Source organism: Marmota flaviventris, chromosome 6, assembly GCF_047511675.1.
Source record: "Marmota flaviventris isolate mMarFla1 chromosome 6, mMarFla1.hap1, whole genome shotgun sequence".
Classification (NCBI taxonomy): domain Eukaryota; kingdom Metazoa; phylum Chordata; class Mammalia; order Rodentia; family Sciuridae; genus Marmota; species Marmota flaviventris.
Window position 1 is genome coordinate 151220407 of NC_092503.1, and position 17399 is coordinate 151237805.

A 17399-nucleotide genomic window follows, 5' to 3' on the forward strand; every position below is an offset into this window, starting at 1 on the left:
ACAGGCTTTCATTTGGAAGTTTTATAATTGTACGTGGAATACTGGGACTTGTAAGAATCTTTTCATGAAACTACTGTTTTTAACAGGATATATTTATAATTTTTAGCAGAATTCAAAGTATACTGAACGTTAGAAGGCCTGTGATTTCTAGGTATCTAAATTTGGTTAAACAGTAACCAGAACTATAAATAGACACAATTTGTTTGATGAGTTTCGTTGTCATAATTTTTCTTCAAGAAAATGTATCATAAGCAAAAGATAATATTTTTGAAAATAACTTTACATACTGTAATATCAAAACAGGAAAATGAAGACTATATTTCACTTGGAATTTTTCCTGAATCTGGTAGGTATTTGAGTACTGAAGAAAGTATTTGCTTAATTAAAATTATTATGGTCTACAGAAAAGAGTCAACTGTCACCAATTTCAAATTTATTAACTATGAAATGTATCCTGAAGGATATTTTTAAAACATATTGAAAACCCTGTATCCTTGCTTATGTAATCAAAAACCATTGCATGGAAAAGTAACACAAATCAGTAGAAACCAGCTATTTCTGAAAAAAGTATCTGTAAAATACATTGCAGGAAAAGTGTTAATAACTAAAAGCTACAAAGAACTCTTATGAACTGATGAGAAAAATATCAACTATTTTAAAACAAAATTTGGACAAAGAAGAAGAAGAGGCGATTCACAGAGTTAAGCTAAGATGCTGTGTGTGTGCGTGAGGGTGTGTGTGTGTCTGTGTGCACGATATATGATTAAATGAGCCCAAAGGAAAACGTTTAGTAGACACCAGGGCTGTTAACTTTGGTACAGCAGTGAGTGAGGGGCTGGTGTTAGTAGAAAGCTAACCAAACAATCCCAACACCCTTTTCAAAGATGACTGAAAGAGATACAGGAATTAATCATTAGAATACCCCAGGTGCCACAGTCGAGGAGCAGAGAAACGGCTCCTCAGGCCTGTGGTCTGACTAGAGAAGGCCCTAGACAGTGAATTATTTTCTTCACTCCTTATGAGATCATTACTTGCAACTAGGGACATAGTGGCTTTCATGAGGTGAGTATAGTTCTGTGGTTGGGCACAATCAGAGTTCAGGAGTTGTTGTGAGGCCCTTGGAAGAACGCTCCTTGCAAAGACACACTGCATCTGGTGGTGACTGCTTCTTTGAGCAGGCCGTCCTGTATGTGATCTGAACAGGATTCACCTCCAGGGAATTGAGGAGGATCTGCGTCTGGAACCTGGTTTGTAAGACAGACTTCTCTTTGTGACCCCATTTTGCTGGAAATGTGAACATTGTCACATGCAGTTTGTGGTTGTTGCTACACTGGAAAAGTCCCCAAGGTGCTCCTTATGAGGGCCCTACTATGACGTGTGCCTGGAAGACACATTAAAACAGCAGCCTGCTCCCTTGAGACCTATGTTATGGAGGCTGTGGAGGGAGGACTTCCCGTGACTAGCAGTAAATCTGGAAGGAAAGTGGATTTTTTCAGCATAGGGGGATTTTTTTTCTCATATAACATGAGACGGGCTCCCCCAACGCCTGGCACCTGCAACCCCGCCTCAAGCAGTTTCTGGACCCCTCCCTACTGTCCTCCAACCCTGGCTTCTGTGCCTTAACTTCTGATTCTCTGATCTATTCAGATGGTATTTGTTAGTTCCGTCCAGCTCTGAGTTCAATGAGGATCTGGTGATTCACTCTTCTGTGGGAAGAGGAAGGTGGGGTGGAGGAGAAGGTGGGAGAAGAAGAGTATCAGTTACCTAAGTCGTAGAGAGAATTTAAGTTTGTAAGGGACCTTTCGAGAGTTCTCCTGGAGCTGCCCTATTCCTAGCAGGATCCGCCCTAATCCTAGAGCCGCCCTATTCCCAGAGCAGGGTCACCTTTCAACCATTCCCTCTAGCAAAATGCCAGGCCTCATTCCGACTAAACTGTGGCTCTCAACAGAATATGATTGATTGAGTTCTATTGTGTATCAGGCTAGGACCACAATGTACAGCTGAGCAGGTTGTGTACTGCACAACCCCAGGATGTGACATTTTTTGCCCCACTTCCAATACTTGTACAATACAGGTATTTCTATCCCATCTGGACTGTGCTAGCTACTTTACAAACTCTCATATACTTTAACAATAACCTATAAGATGAAAACCATTCTTCTTACTTTAAAGAAGAAGAAAAAAAACGAGCTTATGTTAACAGTTTACTGAAGGTTATATAATAACCAGTGGGCAGTAGAGTTTGTCTAGGTCCAAAGCCTCTGCTTCCCTCTACAGGATGCTACATTTTGTGGGTGACTTATCCTCTAAGTAATTTCATCCATGACCACCACCTCAATGATGGCACTTTCCATAAGGCACTCCACCAGATCTCTCTCTGGTGGCCTGCTGGAGAATTCTCCTGTGCTCCAGAGACCCCTGAGATTCTGCAGGGTGTAAAGTGAAGCCTCATCGTCCTGCTCATTGCATCTCCTTAACTCCCACTCTTGGTGAAGTCGCAATCTGGGCTCTTTCTCTCTCTCTCTCTCTCTCTCTCTCTCTCTCTCTCTCTCTCTCTCTCCTGTCATATCCAATTAATGCCACATCTTACCAATTCTGCTTCTGAATTCTCTATTGTTCCTTTTCAAACCAAAATTGTCACTGCATTCATTCAGGTCTTTGTTCTTCTATTCTGAATGCAACTGTTCTTCCTAAACTAGGAAAAGCTGTACCTAAATCTGTCTAAGACTTTGCACTAACCATTTGCTCTGCCTGCTTCACCCTGTCTGCCTTCCCCACTCAGCTGCCCAAGGACACCGGGTTTCAGTCACCTTGTCCTAGAAGCCTTCTTTGATCCTTTCATCAACCCCCTTCCATTATTTACTCTTCTCTGCTCCCGTGGCACTCGGAGCTTATGGCCATCCATCACATCCCTCCTCACAGCATTCTGATAATGGATTTACTTGTCTGATTCCTACCTTGGATTGAGAAGTCTTTGAGGATGGGGACCACGTTTAACTTACCTGTATCTGCCTCCCCACTAGCAGCTTGTCTTGGAGGAGATCAATAAGTGCTCAAGGGAATGATATTCAGTCACATTGTGGATGTCTTAGGCAGATCTGAAAGAGTTGTTTGCATTATATTGCAGTGTTGGATGTGTTCATTTCGTTTTATTAAATTCTGACTGCAATTTTTATAAATTTTCATGGTTGGAATAATTTGTGGTGAAGTTATCCAATTATATAAAATTTTTGTGATGACAGCCAGTGGGATTACTGTCAAACCTATGTTTTTATTCATATTGGCAGCCACTTCGTACCTTTATTCTACAGATAAGCGATGATGACTTAATTGCGTGGTAATTTAAAAAGTAGACTCTGTTGAACTTTGGTTCAAGGCTCAGAAGATGTGCATCAACACTAACGAGTAAGCTGCCTCTTAGGGGGACCTTATCTTTCCTGTTTGCTGTCCATCAACAATGGTTACTATAGCAAGAGAATTTCTTGAGGAAGCTATCTAGAACCTAAGCCACTGCTAAATCGGAAATTAGATATCCTTTGGGGGTGATTTTCACTAATATGCAATTTTTCTCATGCAATAAAGATTTAGGTCTTGTGTCAGCTCTGGTCTGGTTTGGCCAACCACTTAACTCACCCTGGGCATCAGTTTTCTTGTCTTTAAAATGAGGTGTTTGGATTAAAATAGCTCGAAGGACTTTGCAGGCTCAAATATGCTTTGATGACATTCCTTGCTGGGGCTGGGGGCTTGGGAGTGTTCTCCTGCCCTCTCCTCTGCCCAGTCCTCTGTTCCTTCTCCTGCTCCAGTGGGCTGGTGCTGCTGCAGGTCCTAGCATCACAGTAGTTAGCTGGGTTCTTCAGCACTTGGCTTTGACCTGGAAGTTTGCTTCCACGTGAGCTGAGAAGCAGGTGGCTCCTGGCCTTTGGAGCAGCGCCTGCTGTGCAGGGTCACTGCGCTGCACATCCCTTCCCCTAAGACTTGGGAGTTCCTTTCAGGAAGAAGTGTCCTGACAGTGGTTACAAAAGTAGAATGAGGTTGCTGAGTGAGCACAAAAAGACACCATGAAGGAGGAAGGACTGTTCCAACTTACAACGTTCCTGAGGTGGTGACCTTTGCGGGTGTGGAAAGCCAGGAGGTGTGTCACCCACATGTATGTCACACAAATGTCCAGAGTTTGGAGTGAGGAAGGCACGTCGTGGAAGGCAGCTTTACCTAAGGGTACAGCTGGTTAAGTTCCCACGTGTTTCTTGAATAACTTGTTGACAGAGCCCCTCCATGACACCCTCGCAGACCACTGCTTCCTCAAGGCCGGTGCCTGCGGTTTAGGAGGCGAGCTGGCACTGTTCGCTGCCTTGATGTCCCCACATTCTAATTCTGTCGTTATGCGCAAAAGGACAGGTCAGGTGCCAGCTGTTGTGATGAGCTCGGGAGGTGCTGTACGGAAACAGGGAGGTGGGAAGGCCGGCGTGGGCCGCTGGAGGAGGGAGACCGGAGCTGGGCAGCCGGGGAGGTGGCCTGTGCGGTTGTGCGCAGAGGGAGAGGCGCAAGCGCCGAGGCGGGGCGAGCCGGGTGCAGGGCGCGGGACTGCGGTGCGCCACGGGCTCGGGGTTGCCGCGGCCGGCGGGCGAACGCGCCAGGTCCTGGCCCCCGGGCGGCGACAAGAGCGGAGAGCCGGGCGCGGCAGCCGGGCTCGGACAGGGTTAAGCCATCACCTGCCTTGAAGTGCGACCCAGATGGGAAGTAGGAAGTGCGGCGCCTGAGCTTCCTGTATAAATAAACGCGGCTCCCAGCGCCGCCGCAGCCCGGCACGGTCCCCAGCGTCGCCCTGCCGGCCAGGCCGGGAGGCGCGCGGGGACTCCTCCTCTTCCCCGCCGATAGGTCCGGGCGCGCGATCGCTGGCGATCCTGCCAAGTGAGGAGCTGTCAGCCGCAGAGCGCCCAGGGCAGGGAGGAATGGAAGAGCTCCTCCTCCCCGGCGCCGGCCGCGCAGCTCGGGCTGGCGGTGCGCGCAGGACCCGCCGCTGAGGAGCTGCGGCCAGAGGGACGCTGCCCTCCTGCCAGGTAGGTGCAGAGCGCGGCTCCGGGGCTGCAGGCGGTGCAAGCCTGGAGCCGCGTTAGTCCACGAAAAGGGACCGAGACGGGCGAGAGAAGCGAGGCAACGGTGACACCTTGGCGCTTGGCTTCATTTTCTGTTTCTAGTGCTGAAACCATACAGCACTGCATGCATTCTGAATGCCTTAAACACCTGTTAACTTTTAAAAATAGATGTCTTCGTAAAGGTGAAAATACATTAGCTTCATTTGTAACAAAGGTATCATAAAATTGAAGATTAGATCAAATCTCCCTGGATCTTTGGGGGAGAATAAAAGTTGGCAGGATCTTGGATGTCTACCTTCTGTTATTTGGAAATGCATGGCAATATGTTGACACACAGAGCTATGGATACAGTGTTGGGTTAATCCTGGAATCTTGGCCAGACATCACTGTGGTTATTCTGACAATTGTATAAAACAGAATCAAACTCTGTGGTAGCCTCAAGTTTAAGTTAAAAGGAAACTGATTTCTGTTTTAACAGGAAAAAGGCATCTTTTGCTTACCCCTTCCAGGGTACCTTTTGCTTTTCTCATTAGTTTCAGGGATTCTGCTGTGAATCTGCTCCTGACGCATACACTTCTTACATACAGATTTCTCAGGGTGAATTCCTCTCTCTGAATAAATGTTTCCACTATAGACTGTCAGTTTCTTATTGCTTTCTGTCCCACATATCTTATCAAAACATAGGCTGGGGAGCCTTATAAGGACTATCAGTATTCTTCTGGCTTGCCATTTCTGGGTGTTTATTTGAACATCCAGAGGTATGAATTACAGGATAATGCATTTAACATTTCTGAAGCAGGAGATTAGGGGTGTCTATACCCAGAAGCAAAATAAATGAACTTTGTGATGACTCAGTTTTCAGGGTGTGGATGAGGCAAAAGGAACCCAGCCGGTCTTCACTGAGTTGCTGGCTAATTAAAGCATCTGCTGCAGCTTTCCCTGAGCTGCTGAGCTTCCTGGGCTCTGGTCCCTTCAATGGTTCACTCCTCTCTGACTCTCTCCCCTCCTTGCTGTGCCCTTCCTTCTGAACATTGGTCCTTTTCATGGGTAGCAGTTCCTTAAGTATTTCTAAAACTATCTTGAGGAGGAGGAGAAGGAGAGAAAAAGAGAAATCTCTAGCAGATGCACAAAGCTACTTGGAGATAATTGTATTATGAAATTCAAGGCTGTGATTTCACCTAACGTCTGCCCTGCCCTTCCACGCCTTTGGCAGGGTATTTTATTCTTTGTGGTGGGCATCAACTTAGAAAAATGCCTGTTTCAAAAGTACTCTGACTAACTTGATGGCTTAAAAGAAAATTAAACATATATAGTGAATATGAAAAAAAAGTCAAAGGGCAGAATTGGGTTGCTTGGCTTTTAATCTCACACAAACCAAAAAACTCAACCAAAAAAAAGAGCTCCAAACCAATCACCCTAGATAACTTGCTCTTGTACTACTGCGCTGGAAGGAAGGTCTGAGTGTGGTCAGACACTGTCAATTTACCCAGAGTTTTACAAATATTTACAGTCATTATGCCAAATATCTTTGTGCTGAGCCCTGAAGAACATTCTCAGCATTCAAAAGCTCCATTCTCATGAATGGTTTCAGTTCACTTGCGATTTAAAGGCATTCAGGTTTCTAAACTAGGTCAGTTTAAGACCTGTCTTGTAAAAATAATCAGCTTTTGGGTCTCAGATTATGAACCAGGTTTTTGCAGCCATATTCTACAGCAAAGAGAAAAGTATACTCTTTCTAGAAAGAAAAAGTTTGTTTTATCTACCTAGTAAGACCATCTAGCTTCCCAGAAGACATCTTTCTCTCCAAAATTATGAGTACTTTTCATCAGAAAAGGTATTCAACTTTCCTTCTTAAAAGGTTGTTTCAATATTTCAGGTGTTTAGAACATTTCTATCTCTGCAGAGTGGCTTCTGTGTTTCCCCTGCCCTTGATGTGACATTACTTTCTTGTTGAGTGAGGTTCTTCGTGTTTGCAGTCTCCAGTTGGAGGTAGAGGTCAGGAATCAGGTTGAACCCAGATGTTGACTGGAAGAACAAAGTCCAAACAGTTTTGGGACTGAACCTACTTTGTGCAACTGATTATTTGGAATGTGGGAAAGGGGCCAAGCTGCCACTCAATCATGCTTTCCACTTTGGGGAGTGGGTATTTGCAGTGATTGCTTCAGAATACCAGACATTTTTTTCAGGGATTTCTGCATTACCTTATAGAAGCTCCTTAGTTATACCTTTGTTTATCAATATTTTAAGTTTTGAATTATTGAAAGTGAGTACAGGTGAGAACCAGGTCTTGAATATTTCTTCTCCTCCATGTACAAGCAACACTCTACTGTTGGGTGACGACTGTTTGCCAGGCACTATGCTGGATGCTGGGGACCTAAAGGGTGTGAATTGTGGTCTCTTGTCTGTAAAGATTCTGATAATCTTGGCAGTGGCTTTGGACTTGGGTGGTCATTCTTAATTCAGGTTGTTTTACCAGAGTGTGAAAACTACTTTGATGTTTTTCATCCTGATCATGTGTTTTTCCTCTGTGTGTGGTTTTGTTGTTGTTTTTGGTTTGTTTGGGTAATGTTTCTCTGATGTCATTTGAGCCTTAAGTAACTCCAAGAGGCAATAACAGCACCTAAGTTCAGTTAGTTAATGTCTCAATTTTATTTTTCGACCTTTAAGCATATAGAGGAGGCTTTGGAGAAATATTTTATTTGTAGTAACTTGGCATTTGCTACATACTTGGTTGTTGAGCACTTCTTAACCCAATGTATCATACTGTACTAGTTATTTAAAAATGGAAAATGACACATTGTAGAGAGTAAAGGTGACCAATGCTTTTCCAACCTGGAACAAGAAAGTTCCCGTCTGGGATAGGCTCCCTTTCTTGATAGGAAACACAACTTAAGTGAAACACAATTCCCTTATTCATAGCAAGAGAGACTTTTGATGGCATGGCTTGAGTATCAATTAAGAGCTGTTTTGAGGGCTGGGATTGTGGCTCAGTGGTAGAGAACTTGCCTAGCACGTGTGAGGCATTGGGTTCGATCTTCAGCACCATCTAAAAATAAGTAAGTAAGTAAATAATAAATAAATAAAGGTATTGTGTCTGTCTACAACTAAAAAGAAATATTTTTTAAAAAGCGTATTTCGAGACCCAGACCTCACTAATCTCTTTGAAGTTGTGAGTTTGAGTCCTATCCCTTAGTCAACCTGTTGTTTTTCTTGGAAGACAGAATAAGATAACTCATTTCTCTTTGATGGGCTTGTGGCTGAAACCATAAACCCACGGATTCTTCTCTGTGGCTATTTGAAATCATCTGTTGACAACCTCCCCAACTAGTTTCCCCTTTGTACGTAGGGACTGGGCTTAATCACCTTTCCATCCCTACCACCTGACATGTGGAATTTGGTTCTTTGTGGGTTGACTTTGTTTCCTGCACTCTGGGTTCCAGCTACAAGAACCTTATTTGGCAAAGACATTGCAAATAAACACCCCAGACCTTGCTCAGCATGGGAGGGAGGAGACTCCGCTTCCAAATTGGTTTTAAACTCATTTCTAACTAAAAATTCTATATGAAGTTTTCAGCCTTTATAGGAAGGGTACTATTTAGTCAGGCTTTTATACATTTGCAGAACAATTTTTGATTTAGATGTTCATATCCTGACCCAAGAAATGAGAATCTTGCTCTGTGGGGCTTTCTGGATACCACTTCTCCTTGATCTGCTCATTGCCTCATTGTCTGACCTGCCAGTCAGCGGCCTTCCTTCCTGCTTGGGAGCTTTGTTGTTCTGCCAGGCAGGGGAAGAAAAGTATTCAGCAGGGCTGTGTAAATAGGTGTGGGAGGCAGGGGAACCACTGATTAAAAAAGAGTGGGCAGGGCCGGGTGGTGTTCAGGAGGGAGCTTCCAGGACGGTGTGAAGTTGCAGTGCCCCAAATCTGGAGCCTGTCCCTGTCTCCCATTCACTCCTACCTTCTTTGATAAGTTTGTATTGTTAGCAGAGTCGGAATGGATTGCCACCTCTTGGGCCTTACCCTGTAGTGTAATGAGAACATGCCAAGAAGAGTCAAAGAAAGAGTCATGTGCTCTGTTGGCCATGTTCTCAAATCTCCCTCCATAGCTATTTTGTAGGAAAAAACTTTAAAATTAGATCTCATTAAAACAGTAGTCAAGAATCTTGTTTGTGACATACTTTTAAACAGCAAAGAGATACTTTAGAAAACAATTCTTGTTGGTATTGAATGTGCTCCTCCTTGCTCTTTCCACCCACAAAAATGGTTAATGAGGCCGGGCACGGTGACGCACGCCTGTAATCCCAGCAGCTGGGGGTGCCGAGGCAGGGGGGATTGTGAGTTCAGAGCCAGCCTCAGCAAAAGCGAGGCTCTAAGCAACTCAGTGAGACCCTGTCTCTAAATAAAATACAAAATAGGGCTGAGATGTGGCTCAGTGGTTGAGTGCCTCCAGTTTAATTCTTGGTATTACCCCTGCCCCCAAAAAAATGGTTAAAGAGGATACCCAGTCATGTGCCATATAACGCCTCAACCAATGGCGGACCACATATATGATGGTGGTCCCACAGATTCCAGTGGAGCTAAAAAGTTCTTGTCACCTAGTGATGTCACAGCCATCTGGTGGTAGAAGACATTCCTCACATGTTTGTGGTGATCCTGGCGTAAACACTCTACGGCACTGCCAGGTGTACAAAGACAATAACATGAAATTATGTGCAATATGTAATACTTGATATACACAACTACGTTATTGGTTTACGTATTTACTATATCATGCTTTTCATTGGTACTGGAAGGTTACTTTTACTTATTATAAAAACAAAGTCCACTGTGAAGCAGTGTCACCTGGCCACAGCTTCTCATGCCTTCTGTTCACCGTGTCTGATGGTCACATCACAAGAGTTGGCTTCTGCCATCTGCAGTGCACTCTGCCATATTCACACAGTGACATGTCCCTGTCCTCAGGGGATGCTTAGCTGTATTTGCAGATCAGTTCCATATTTAGAAGATAATGGCCTGCAGGTTACAAAGTTATGATCTCATTGTCATCCTGGAATCTTGAGAGGAAGATGCTAAACAGGAGTTGTGGACTGAAATGCCTTTTCACCTCCAAATGAAGCTGTGAAACGGGGAGGGACCGAAGTTCCCCATCCTACCTCGCAAGGTACCATGAGGAGCAATGCTTTACGATGCTGCCACCTCACACGTCCTGAGTAGGGGATATTTATTTCCATCGCATCTATGAGCCAAGTGTTTCTTGGGATTGCTTCTGTCAGAGAATATTTTCTGATCTATGTTATTATTAAAATAACGACAGGGCATGCTCTGTGTGGCCGCGCATGTCCACCAACGCACTGGCCTTGAGCATTATTCTGTCAAACATTCCATGGATTCAGAGCATGCATTTCTCTGGAGCGAGTCTGCTGGTGCTCCACTGGTTCCTGTGCTCCTGGGGCACATGAGAGCTTTCTGATTTTGCTGATATGCACTGGTTCTTTTTGTCCCTGAATGACGGGAGCACTGGCCAAAGACTTAATCAGTGTTCACGACACTGAGCTGGTTGGAGCATTGCTCTGGGTTCCTGATCCTAAGCTCTGTCCTCATCACCCTCTTGTCTTGCTTCTGCTTCTAGCCAGGGGTCCACCTTGCACTCCAGGATGTATTTGGGTAGAATTCCAGCAAACGGCTAATGATTGACGCTGGTCAGCCCTTCACTAACAGCCAGTACCATTTCAGTTCCCAATATCTTCTGTTAAGAACATGAACCAGTGGCTAAATAAAGCTCTCTATTGGGTAGAAGTGCCAAGGTCAATGTAGCACACTTGATCTCTGTATCCGCACGTTCCGCACCTGTTCAATCTGAGGATGCACCCAGTTGTGGATCAGAGATATTCAGGAAAAAAAATTGAGTCTGTACTGAGCACATACAGATATTTTTCTTGTAATTATTTTCTCAACAATTAACATCTTATACAGCATTTCCCTCATATTGATACGTACTCTAGAGATGACTTAAACTACATGGGAGAATGCTTGGAGGTTATGTGCAAATACTATGCTATTTCACGTAAGGAAGTTGAGCATCTGTGGATTTTGGCATCTGAAGGGGTTCCTGGAACTAATGTCCCAAGGATACAAAGGGGCTACTGTACCAATTTTCAGATTGTGTTGCATGGTAGCTGCTGTCTGGAGTGCCATTCTTAGCTGGAGTTGGGAGACTTTTCCCAACAAGGCAGTGATGGGTCTTTGGATTGCTACCTCTTCCTTTTCCACTAGAGCACTGACTTCCTGAGAATCTCCCTGTGACACAGGTGGCCCTCAGCCTTACCTCCCACCACCTACCCTTCTTGGAATCCCTCCCCTCTGCCAGCCCCCTCCGAGGGTCTGCATCCACATCTGCTCTCCCAGCTACTTCATAGGACAACTCAGGGTCTTGTAAGGGCATATAAACATTTGAGAATATTCAGGTGTCTCCTATTCCTTCTTGTTCCTTGTTCTCAAGTCACCCTTAGACTTTCAGAGTATAGTCTGGAATTAGGGCCTGTGCATGGATCAGTGGAGTTTTGCATACATTCTCTTACATCAATAGTGTTTGGTTGATTCATTCCAATGGTTTTTCTATTTCTCTTAGTCTGTTTGTGCTTTGTGAGTTTAATCCAAGTTTTCAGGGTTTTGCAGAATGGTGTAAATATTTCTAAATAACTAGATTAGCATTCTGATAAAACGCTGTCCTTTCCAGTTACATTATCTTTTTTTGTGCCAAGGGATAGTGTTTTGATTCTGGGTAGTAAAACGGGCATAAACTACACTAGTTAAAAATACCCTGAACGTTGGTTCCTCACCCTCTGCGTTAGGGGAGCAGATTGCTTTTTCAGGCTGGCAGCAGAGATGAAAATTCCTTATCCATCCTGTGCTTCCTGCACGCCTTCTGAAGCCGTCCTTTCTTTGATGATTCTAATGAAAACACGTGAGGGGGAAAGTGACTTTCCTGTTCTTTTCCTATCTGATGGCACTTGCTTCTCATATGATGAACACTTTATATAGAGCAAGACCCCCTTGGAGCAGGTAGAGTTGCCGGTTCTCTTTTCCTGGTAGTTCAGTGTGAGATCAGATGGTTTGAGCGGCTTCCTTTCTTAGGTGGCCTGGCCAATCTGTCCTGCTGTATGGCTGGGGATATGTAAGCCACTGAAAACTGCCACCGGTCTTAGAAAGTTTAAACCTAAAGGCAGCTGCCAGATTTCTCTTCTTTCCAACACGCCCCTACATTCTCTGCCAAAATTCTTTACCCAAGGGGTTCTTAACACCCAATGAGAATCACAGTTACATCTGTAATACCTGTAAAAATAATTATAATTGTTACCTTTTAAATCCAAGTGGTAGGTGTGTAATTCAAATCACTTTCTTAGATAAAAATGTGGGGTATGAGGAAGAACAAGTGGAGCAAGCCAGTAGACCAGGGAGTGAGTTAGCATCTCTGGAAGACTTTTCTGAAAACATGGAGAGGAATGGGAGTGAGTTGCCCATGCTCCATGGAGGTGTGGCTGGTGATAGGGGCAAAGGGGCAGGTGAAGCTCGGAGTGTGTCCTCAGTGCTCCTGTGGACACACGCACTGGGCTTTGTGTCACTTATGAGGCAGTTTGGGTTGTGAGGGTGAGACTGGTGGACTTTTTTATTTTTTCCCCCAGTTCTGGGAACTAAACCCAGGGGTGCTCCACCACTGAGCTACACCCTCAAAACTTTTTAAAACTTTTTTTTTTTTTTGGTGCCAGGAATTGAAACCAGGGTTGCTTAATCACGTAATCAGCCACAACCCCAGGCCTTTTTATTTTTTTATTTTGAGACAGGATCTTTCTAAATTGGGTAGGGCCTTGCTAAATTGCTGAGGCTGGGCTGGGGTTGTAGCTCAGTGGTAGAGCACCCACCTCAGGTTCGATCCTCAGTACCACATACAAATAAAATCAAGGTATTGAGTCCATCTACAACTAAAAAAATATTTTTAAAAAAACAAATAAATTGCTGAGGCTGACCTTGAACTTGCCATCATCCTGTCTCAGCCTCCTGGGTCGCTGGATTATAGGGGTCACCACCATGCCAGTCTCCTTTATAATATTTTTCTTCTTCTTTTGAGACAGGGTCTCTCTAAGTCGCTTAGGCTGGCAATGAACTTGGAAATTCTCCTGCTCCAGCCTCCCAGATAGCTGGGGTTACAGGAGACTGGTGAATCTTAAGACATAAATGGGGATCAAGAGGAAACTCCGTAACTATTCACAGCTATGGGGAAATTCACTGGGAGGACTTTGGATTCTCCTGTTTACTGTGTGAAGAGCTTGAATCAATGGTGAAATGATTTCTTGTTCAGTATTCTTTTTTAAAAAATGACATGCCTGCTATGTGTCATTCATTTTTTTAAAACATTCACTGTTGAGTTTGCCCAAAGTGAAAAACCCAAAGTGCCGTTTTTCTGACTGTGTGTGGTGTGGTCTTAGGACTGTGTAATGGCGCCACAGAGGCTGTGAGAGGGTCGAGGGGACTGGCCCTGGGTCTCCTACTGTGAACCAGCACTACTTAATCTCTATTATACAGTGGTAGTTTGGTGAAGATTTTTGTTTTTATAAATTTCCATTGATTGAAAAATGTTTCAAAACCATCACATTAGGGAATTGATGTTATTATACCAGGAAAATAAATTGTTTCTTTTTTGAACAATCATTTTGGATTTTCATAGCTCAAAAGAAATGAAATATGTGTCTTCTTTCCTGTATCTCACTGGGTCACAATTGAATGGGTCACATTTCATCCTTTGAAATGCTTAGAATTCCTTTTTTAAAAAACAAAAACAAAACGAGTTTTTGCTACATAAAAGGTTTTTGTGTCATAAACATATTTTCAGGGGTGGGGGTGTAGCTCAGTGGTAGAGCATGTGCTTAGCATGTGCAAGGCTCTGGGTTCCATTCCCAGTACCAAAACACCTCCACATATTTGTTTTTACATTTTTTGTAACTTTGATTTCACAGCCTCTGGGCATGTAACTCACAAACTAAGGAGTAAAATCTTACATATGTGACAAGAAACATGTTTATATTTCAGACAGCCTTGATTGGCACAGTTGCTCTGCCATGTATTAAGCTCTGAGAACTTTGGCTGATAACTTTTCAATGTCTCAATTCATCTATAAAATGAATAAAATAATCATCCTGGTTGTAAGAGATTAAATGAAATAATATATGTGAAGGCATACAATGAACAGTGATGCTCTAAACATTTTGAAAATATCTGTAAAACTTTTTTTGGTGTACAAATGTTCATAACATCTTTATCATAATAAAAACTTAACATTTCAGCCATTTTAAATATAAATTCAGTGGTGCTAAATCCCTTAAGGGTTGTGTAGCTATTACCACTATCCACTTCTAGAACCTTTTCAGCATCCCATGCAGAAACTCTGCACCCATTAAACAATAATTCTTCATTTCCCCCTCTCACCACCTGGTAACTCCAGTTACTTTTTTGTCTCAATGACTTTGACAACTTTAGGTACGGCTTTTAAATGCAATGAAAGTATTTACCATTTTCTGACTGGTTTATTTCACTTAGCATAATATCTTCAAGGTTCACCCATAAAATTATAGCGTTTTAGAATTTCATCTCTTTTTAAGGTAGAATAATATTTCTTTGTAAGTAAATACTATATTTTGTTCACTTATCCATTGATGGACACTGGAGTTGGTTTTCCCTTTTGGCTGTTGTGAATAATAGAATAGATGTACAAATATCTCTTTGAGACCCTGCTTTCTGTCCTTTTGGGTATAGACCAAGAAGTGAACTTGCTGGATATTATGGTAATTCTTTAACTTTTTTGAGCAACACCTATTTTGAGTGTTTTTGTGAACCTGTTGAACTGGTTACAGTGATGCAACTCCTAAATGGCATGTTTACTAATGGTGGCACTTCCCTCCCTCCCCTCCAGCTTTATTAGGCTATATGTGACAAATATAAATGGGGTCCCTTTGTAGTGGACAGTGTGGTATTCTGATATACTGTGTGTACATGTGAAATGAGTGAATTAAGATCATTAGCATTTTGTTGGGCTGGGGTTGTAGCTTAGTGGTAGAGCCCTTGCCTAGCATGTGAGAGGCACTAGGTTCTATCCTCAGCACCACATAAAAACAAATTTAAAAAAAAAGATAATTAACATATCATTGCCTCACATGTTTTCTGTAGTAAGAACATTTAATTCTACTCAGCAATTTTAAAGTATATGATACATTATTGTTAACTATAATCCCCAGACTGTACAGTAGATCTCCAAAACTTATTCATGCTGTCCAGCTCAAACTTCGTGCCCTTGCCCACCATCGCCCCAGGCCCCTGCCACAGTGGCCTTTTAATTCCCACAGCTTGCATGCTGTGAGTTGGGACAGTGAGGTGAGGTCAGCTTAAATTTCAGGACTCCAGGAATAAATACCTTGCCAAGATAGCAAGCTCTCCAGCCCAGGCTTCTCAGAAATGTATTAGCTGTACTCTTAGAGATCATGGAGGCTGAGGATGTGCTCAGCTGGTCCCCACATGTGTTGGTGAAACAATAGTGGTATCCATGGATATAATATTTTCTGCTTTGGACCTCTCTGCAGGGATTGAGGAGACAGAAGAAGGCTGAAGACAGGCTGATGGGCTCAGTTGGTAGGCTCCACTACCTCACCATGACTGCCGAAAATCCCACACCTGGAGACCTCGCTCCGGCCCCCCTCGTCACTTGCAAGCTCTGCTTGTGCGAACAGCCTCTGGACAAGATGACCACACTCCAGGAGTGCCAGTGCATCTTTTGCACAGCTGTAAGCTTTCCTTGATGCTTTCATTATGAGAAAAAGGACAAAGGGAAAAACTGTGAGAGTAGGATACATTTCTGTGGCTCTTTGAGAAGCCAAAGTTTGCTCCAATATGATCTTGCTTTGGAAAACAACGTCACATTTGCTTCACTTTCCAAATAGCAGCTCACATGGTAAATCCAATGTTTAATGGTTTTTTTAGTAAATATGATGTGTATATGAAATTTAATTATTGATTGAATAAGTACAGTCTGTTCTTAAGATTCTAGTTAAGTAACAAAATAGAAAGCACTTAATATCTCTAAGAAGCTCACTAGGTTTTGAATGATAGAGAATCAGGTAGCAATTTACTGAATTTTCTTTCATAGCCTTGCTCACCTCCTACAAAGACATGATATATTATTGTTTTACTTTGTCATCTTCCCTTTCTTTCTATGGTATTCTGAATCTTCTTGTTCCACAGGAGAGAACCCCAGAAATCTCCTGGGGTGAGCTTCTCTCTTTTAGGGTGACACCAGGTATTAATGCCTGTGACCTTTATTACAAGTGTCTTTGAAGGTTAGTTGGTTAAGGTATAAAGATAGGAGACAGACTGCTGAGTTCCTAGCAGAAAATATTGTTACATTGTTTATGCATTCAGCACAGTTCTGTTGAACAGTAACTGTGTCCCAGGAACTATTTCAGGGGCCAGGATTTTATCAGAGAAACAAAACCTGGAATGGATCTTTGTTCTTAGGAGCTTATAGCCTATCAAAGAAAGTTATACAAAAAACAACAAACAAATATCATAATAAGTAGGTAAGTTATCTAGTATTGACGAAAAAGGATTTAGGGAAAATGTAGAGTCTGGCAAGCGTGTGTGGTCTGAGGGCATGTGGTGGTTTCCAGTCGGGCGGTCAGGAGCAGGCTTCACCGAAACTCGTATTGACTTTGCTTCTCCTTCCTTATCTTGCCTGTGTGTGTTGCTTTGTAGGAAGTGAGGAAATGACCTAGTATCTAGAGCAACATCCGGTTCCTTTGGTCTTGCTTTGTTTCGGACTACTGTCCTTCAGAAACTATTATTTCTCTTTCTCGCACATGTTTCTGACCCTTGCTAATCCTTGAAACAATGAGTCAGAAGCAACATTTGGTGAGAATTCATGATGGAAATTTTCTCAGAGGGTAACTGGTGTTTGCAAGCAGGATATGGAATTGAGTTTTTGCTGTGAGGTTTCAGGGCAGAATTAAAGTTTGTGCGTCAGCATTGGGTGAAGAATACCAGGCAAAGGTTATACTTCTTATTTGTAAATAACCATCGCTGACACATTAATGTTTCAATAGATTTTAGTTCCTAATTAAAAGCAGCCCAACTACTTCTCATTTCTCCTTCAGCAATTTGGGAGTAGGAGTCAGTACAATTAGATTATTCTGTCATCGAGATTCATCCCTCCTCAGTGTTAGGGAGTGCCCAAAAGCAGACAATCAAATGGCTTAATACTTTCA

At 43.1% G+C, this 17399-nt stretch overlaps 1 protein-coding gene and 1 long non-coding RNA gene across 3 annotated transcripts in view; one reads left to right on the forward strand and one right to left on the reverse strand.

Moving 5' to 3' along the window:
- Positions 1-276: 276 nt before the first annotated feature.
- On the reverse strand, positions 277-4772 carry LOC139706078 (uncharacterized). Its single transcript, XR_011707794.1, has 3 exons — positions 3634-4772; positions 3003-3098; positions 277-1706 (listed from the first exon to the last, which is right to left on the reverse strand). It is a non-coding gene; the product is annotated as an uncharacterized lncRNA (long non-coding RNA).
- Positions 4773-4781: 9 nt separating this feature from the next.
- The window catches only part of Rnf144b (ring finger protein 144B), an 83502-nt gene continuing 70884 nt past the window's right edge, over positions 4782-17399 (forward strand). The window contains exons 1-2 of one of the 2 annotated variants that reach the window (XM_071613719.1): positions 4782-5057; positions 15723-15923. In XM_071613719.1, coding sequence (XP_071469820.1) covers positions 15759-15923 — 165 coding nt within the window. In that variant the 5' untranslated portion in view covers positions 4782-5057; positions 15723-15758. The remainder of the gene's footprint in view (positions 5058-15722; positions 15924-17399) is intronic. The other variant, XM_071613718.1, reaches the window with a different exon arrangement.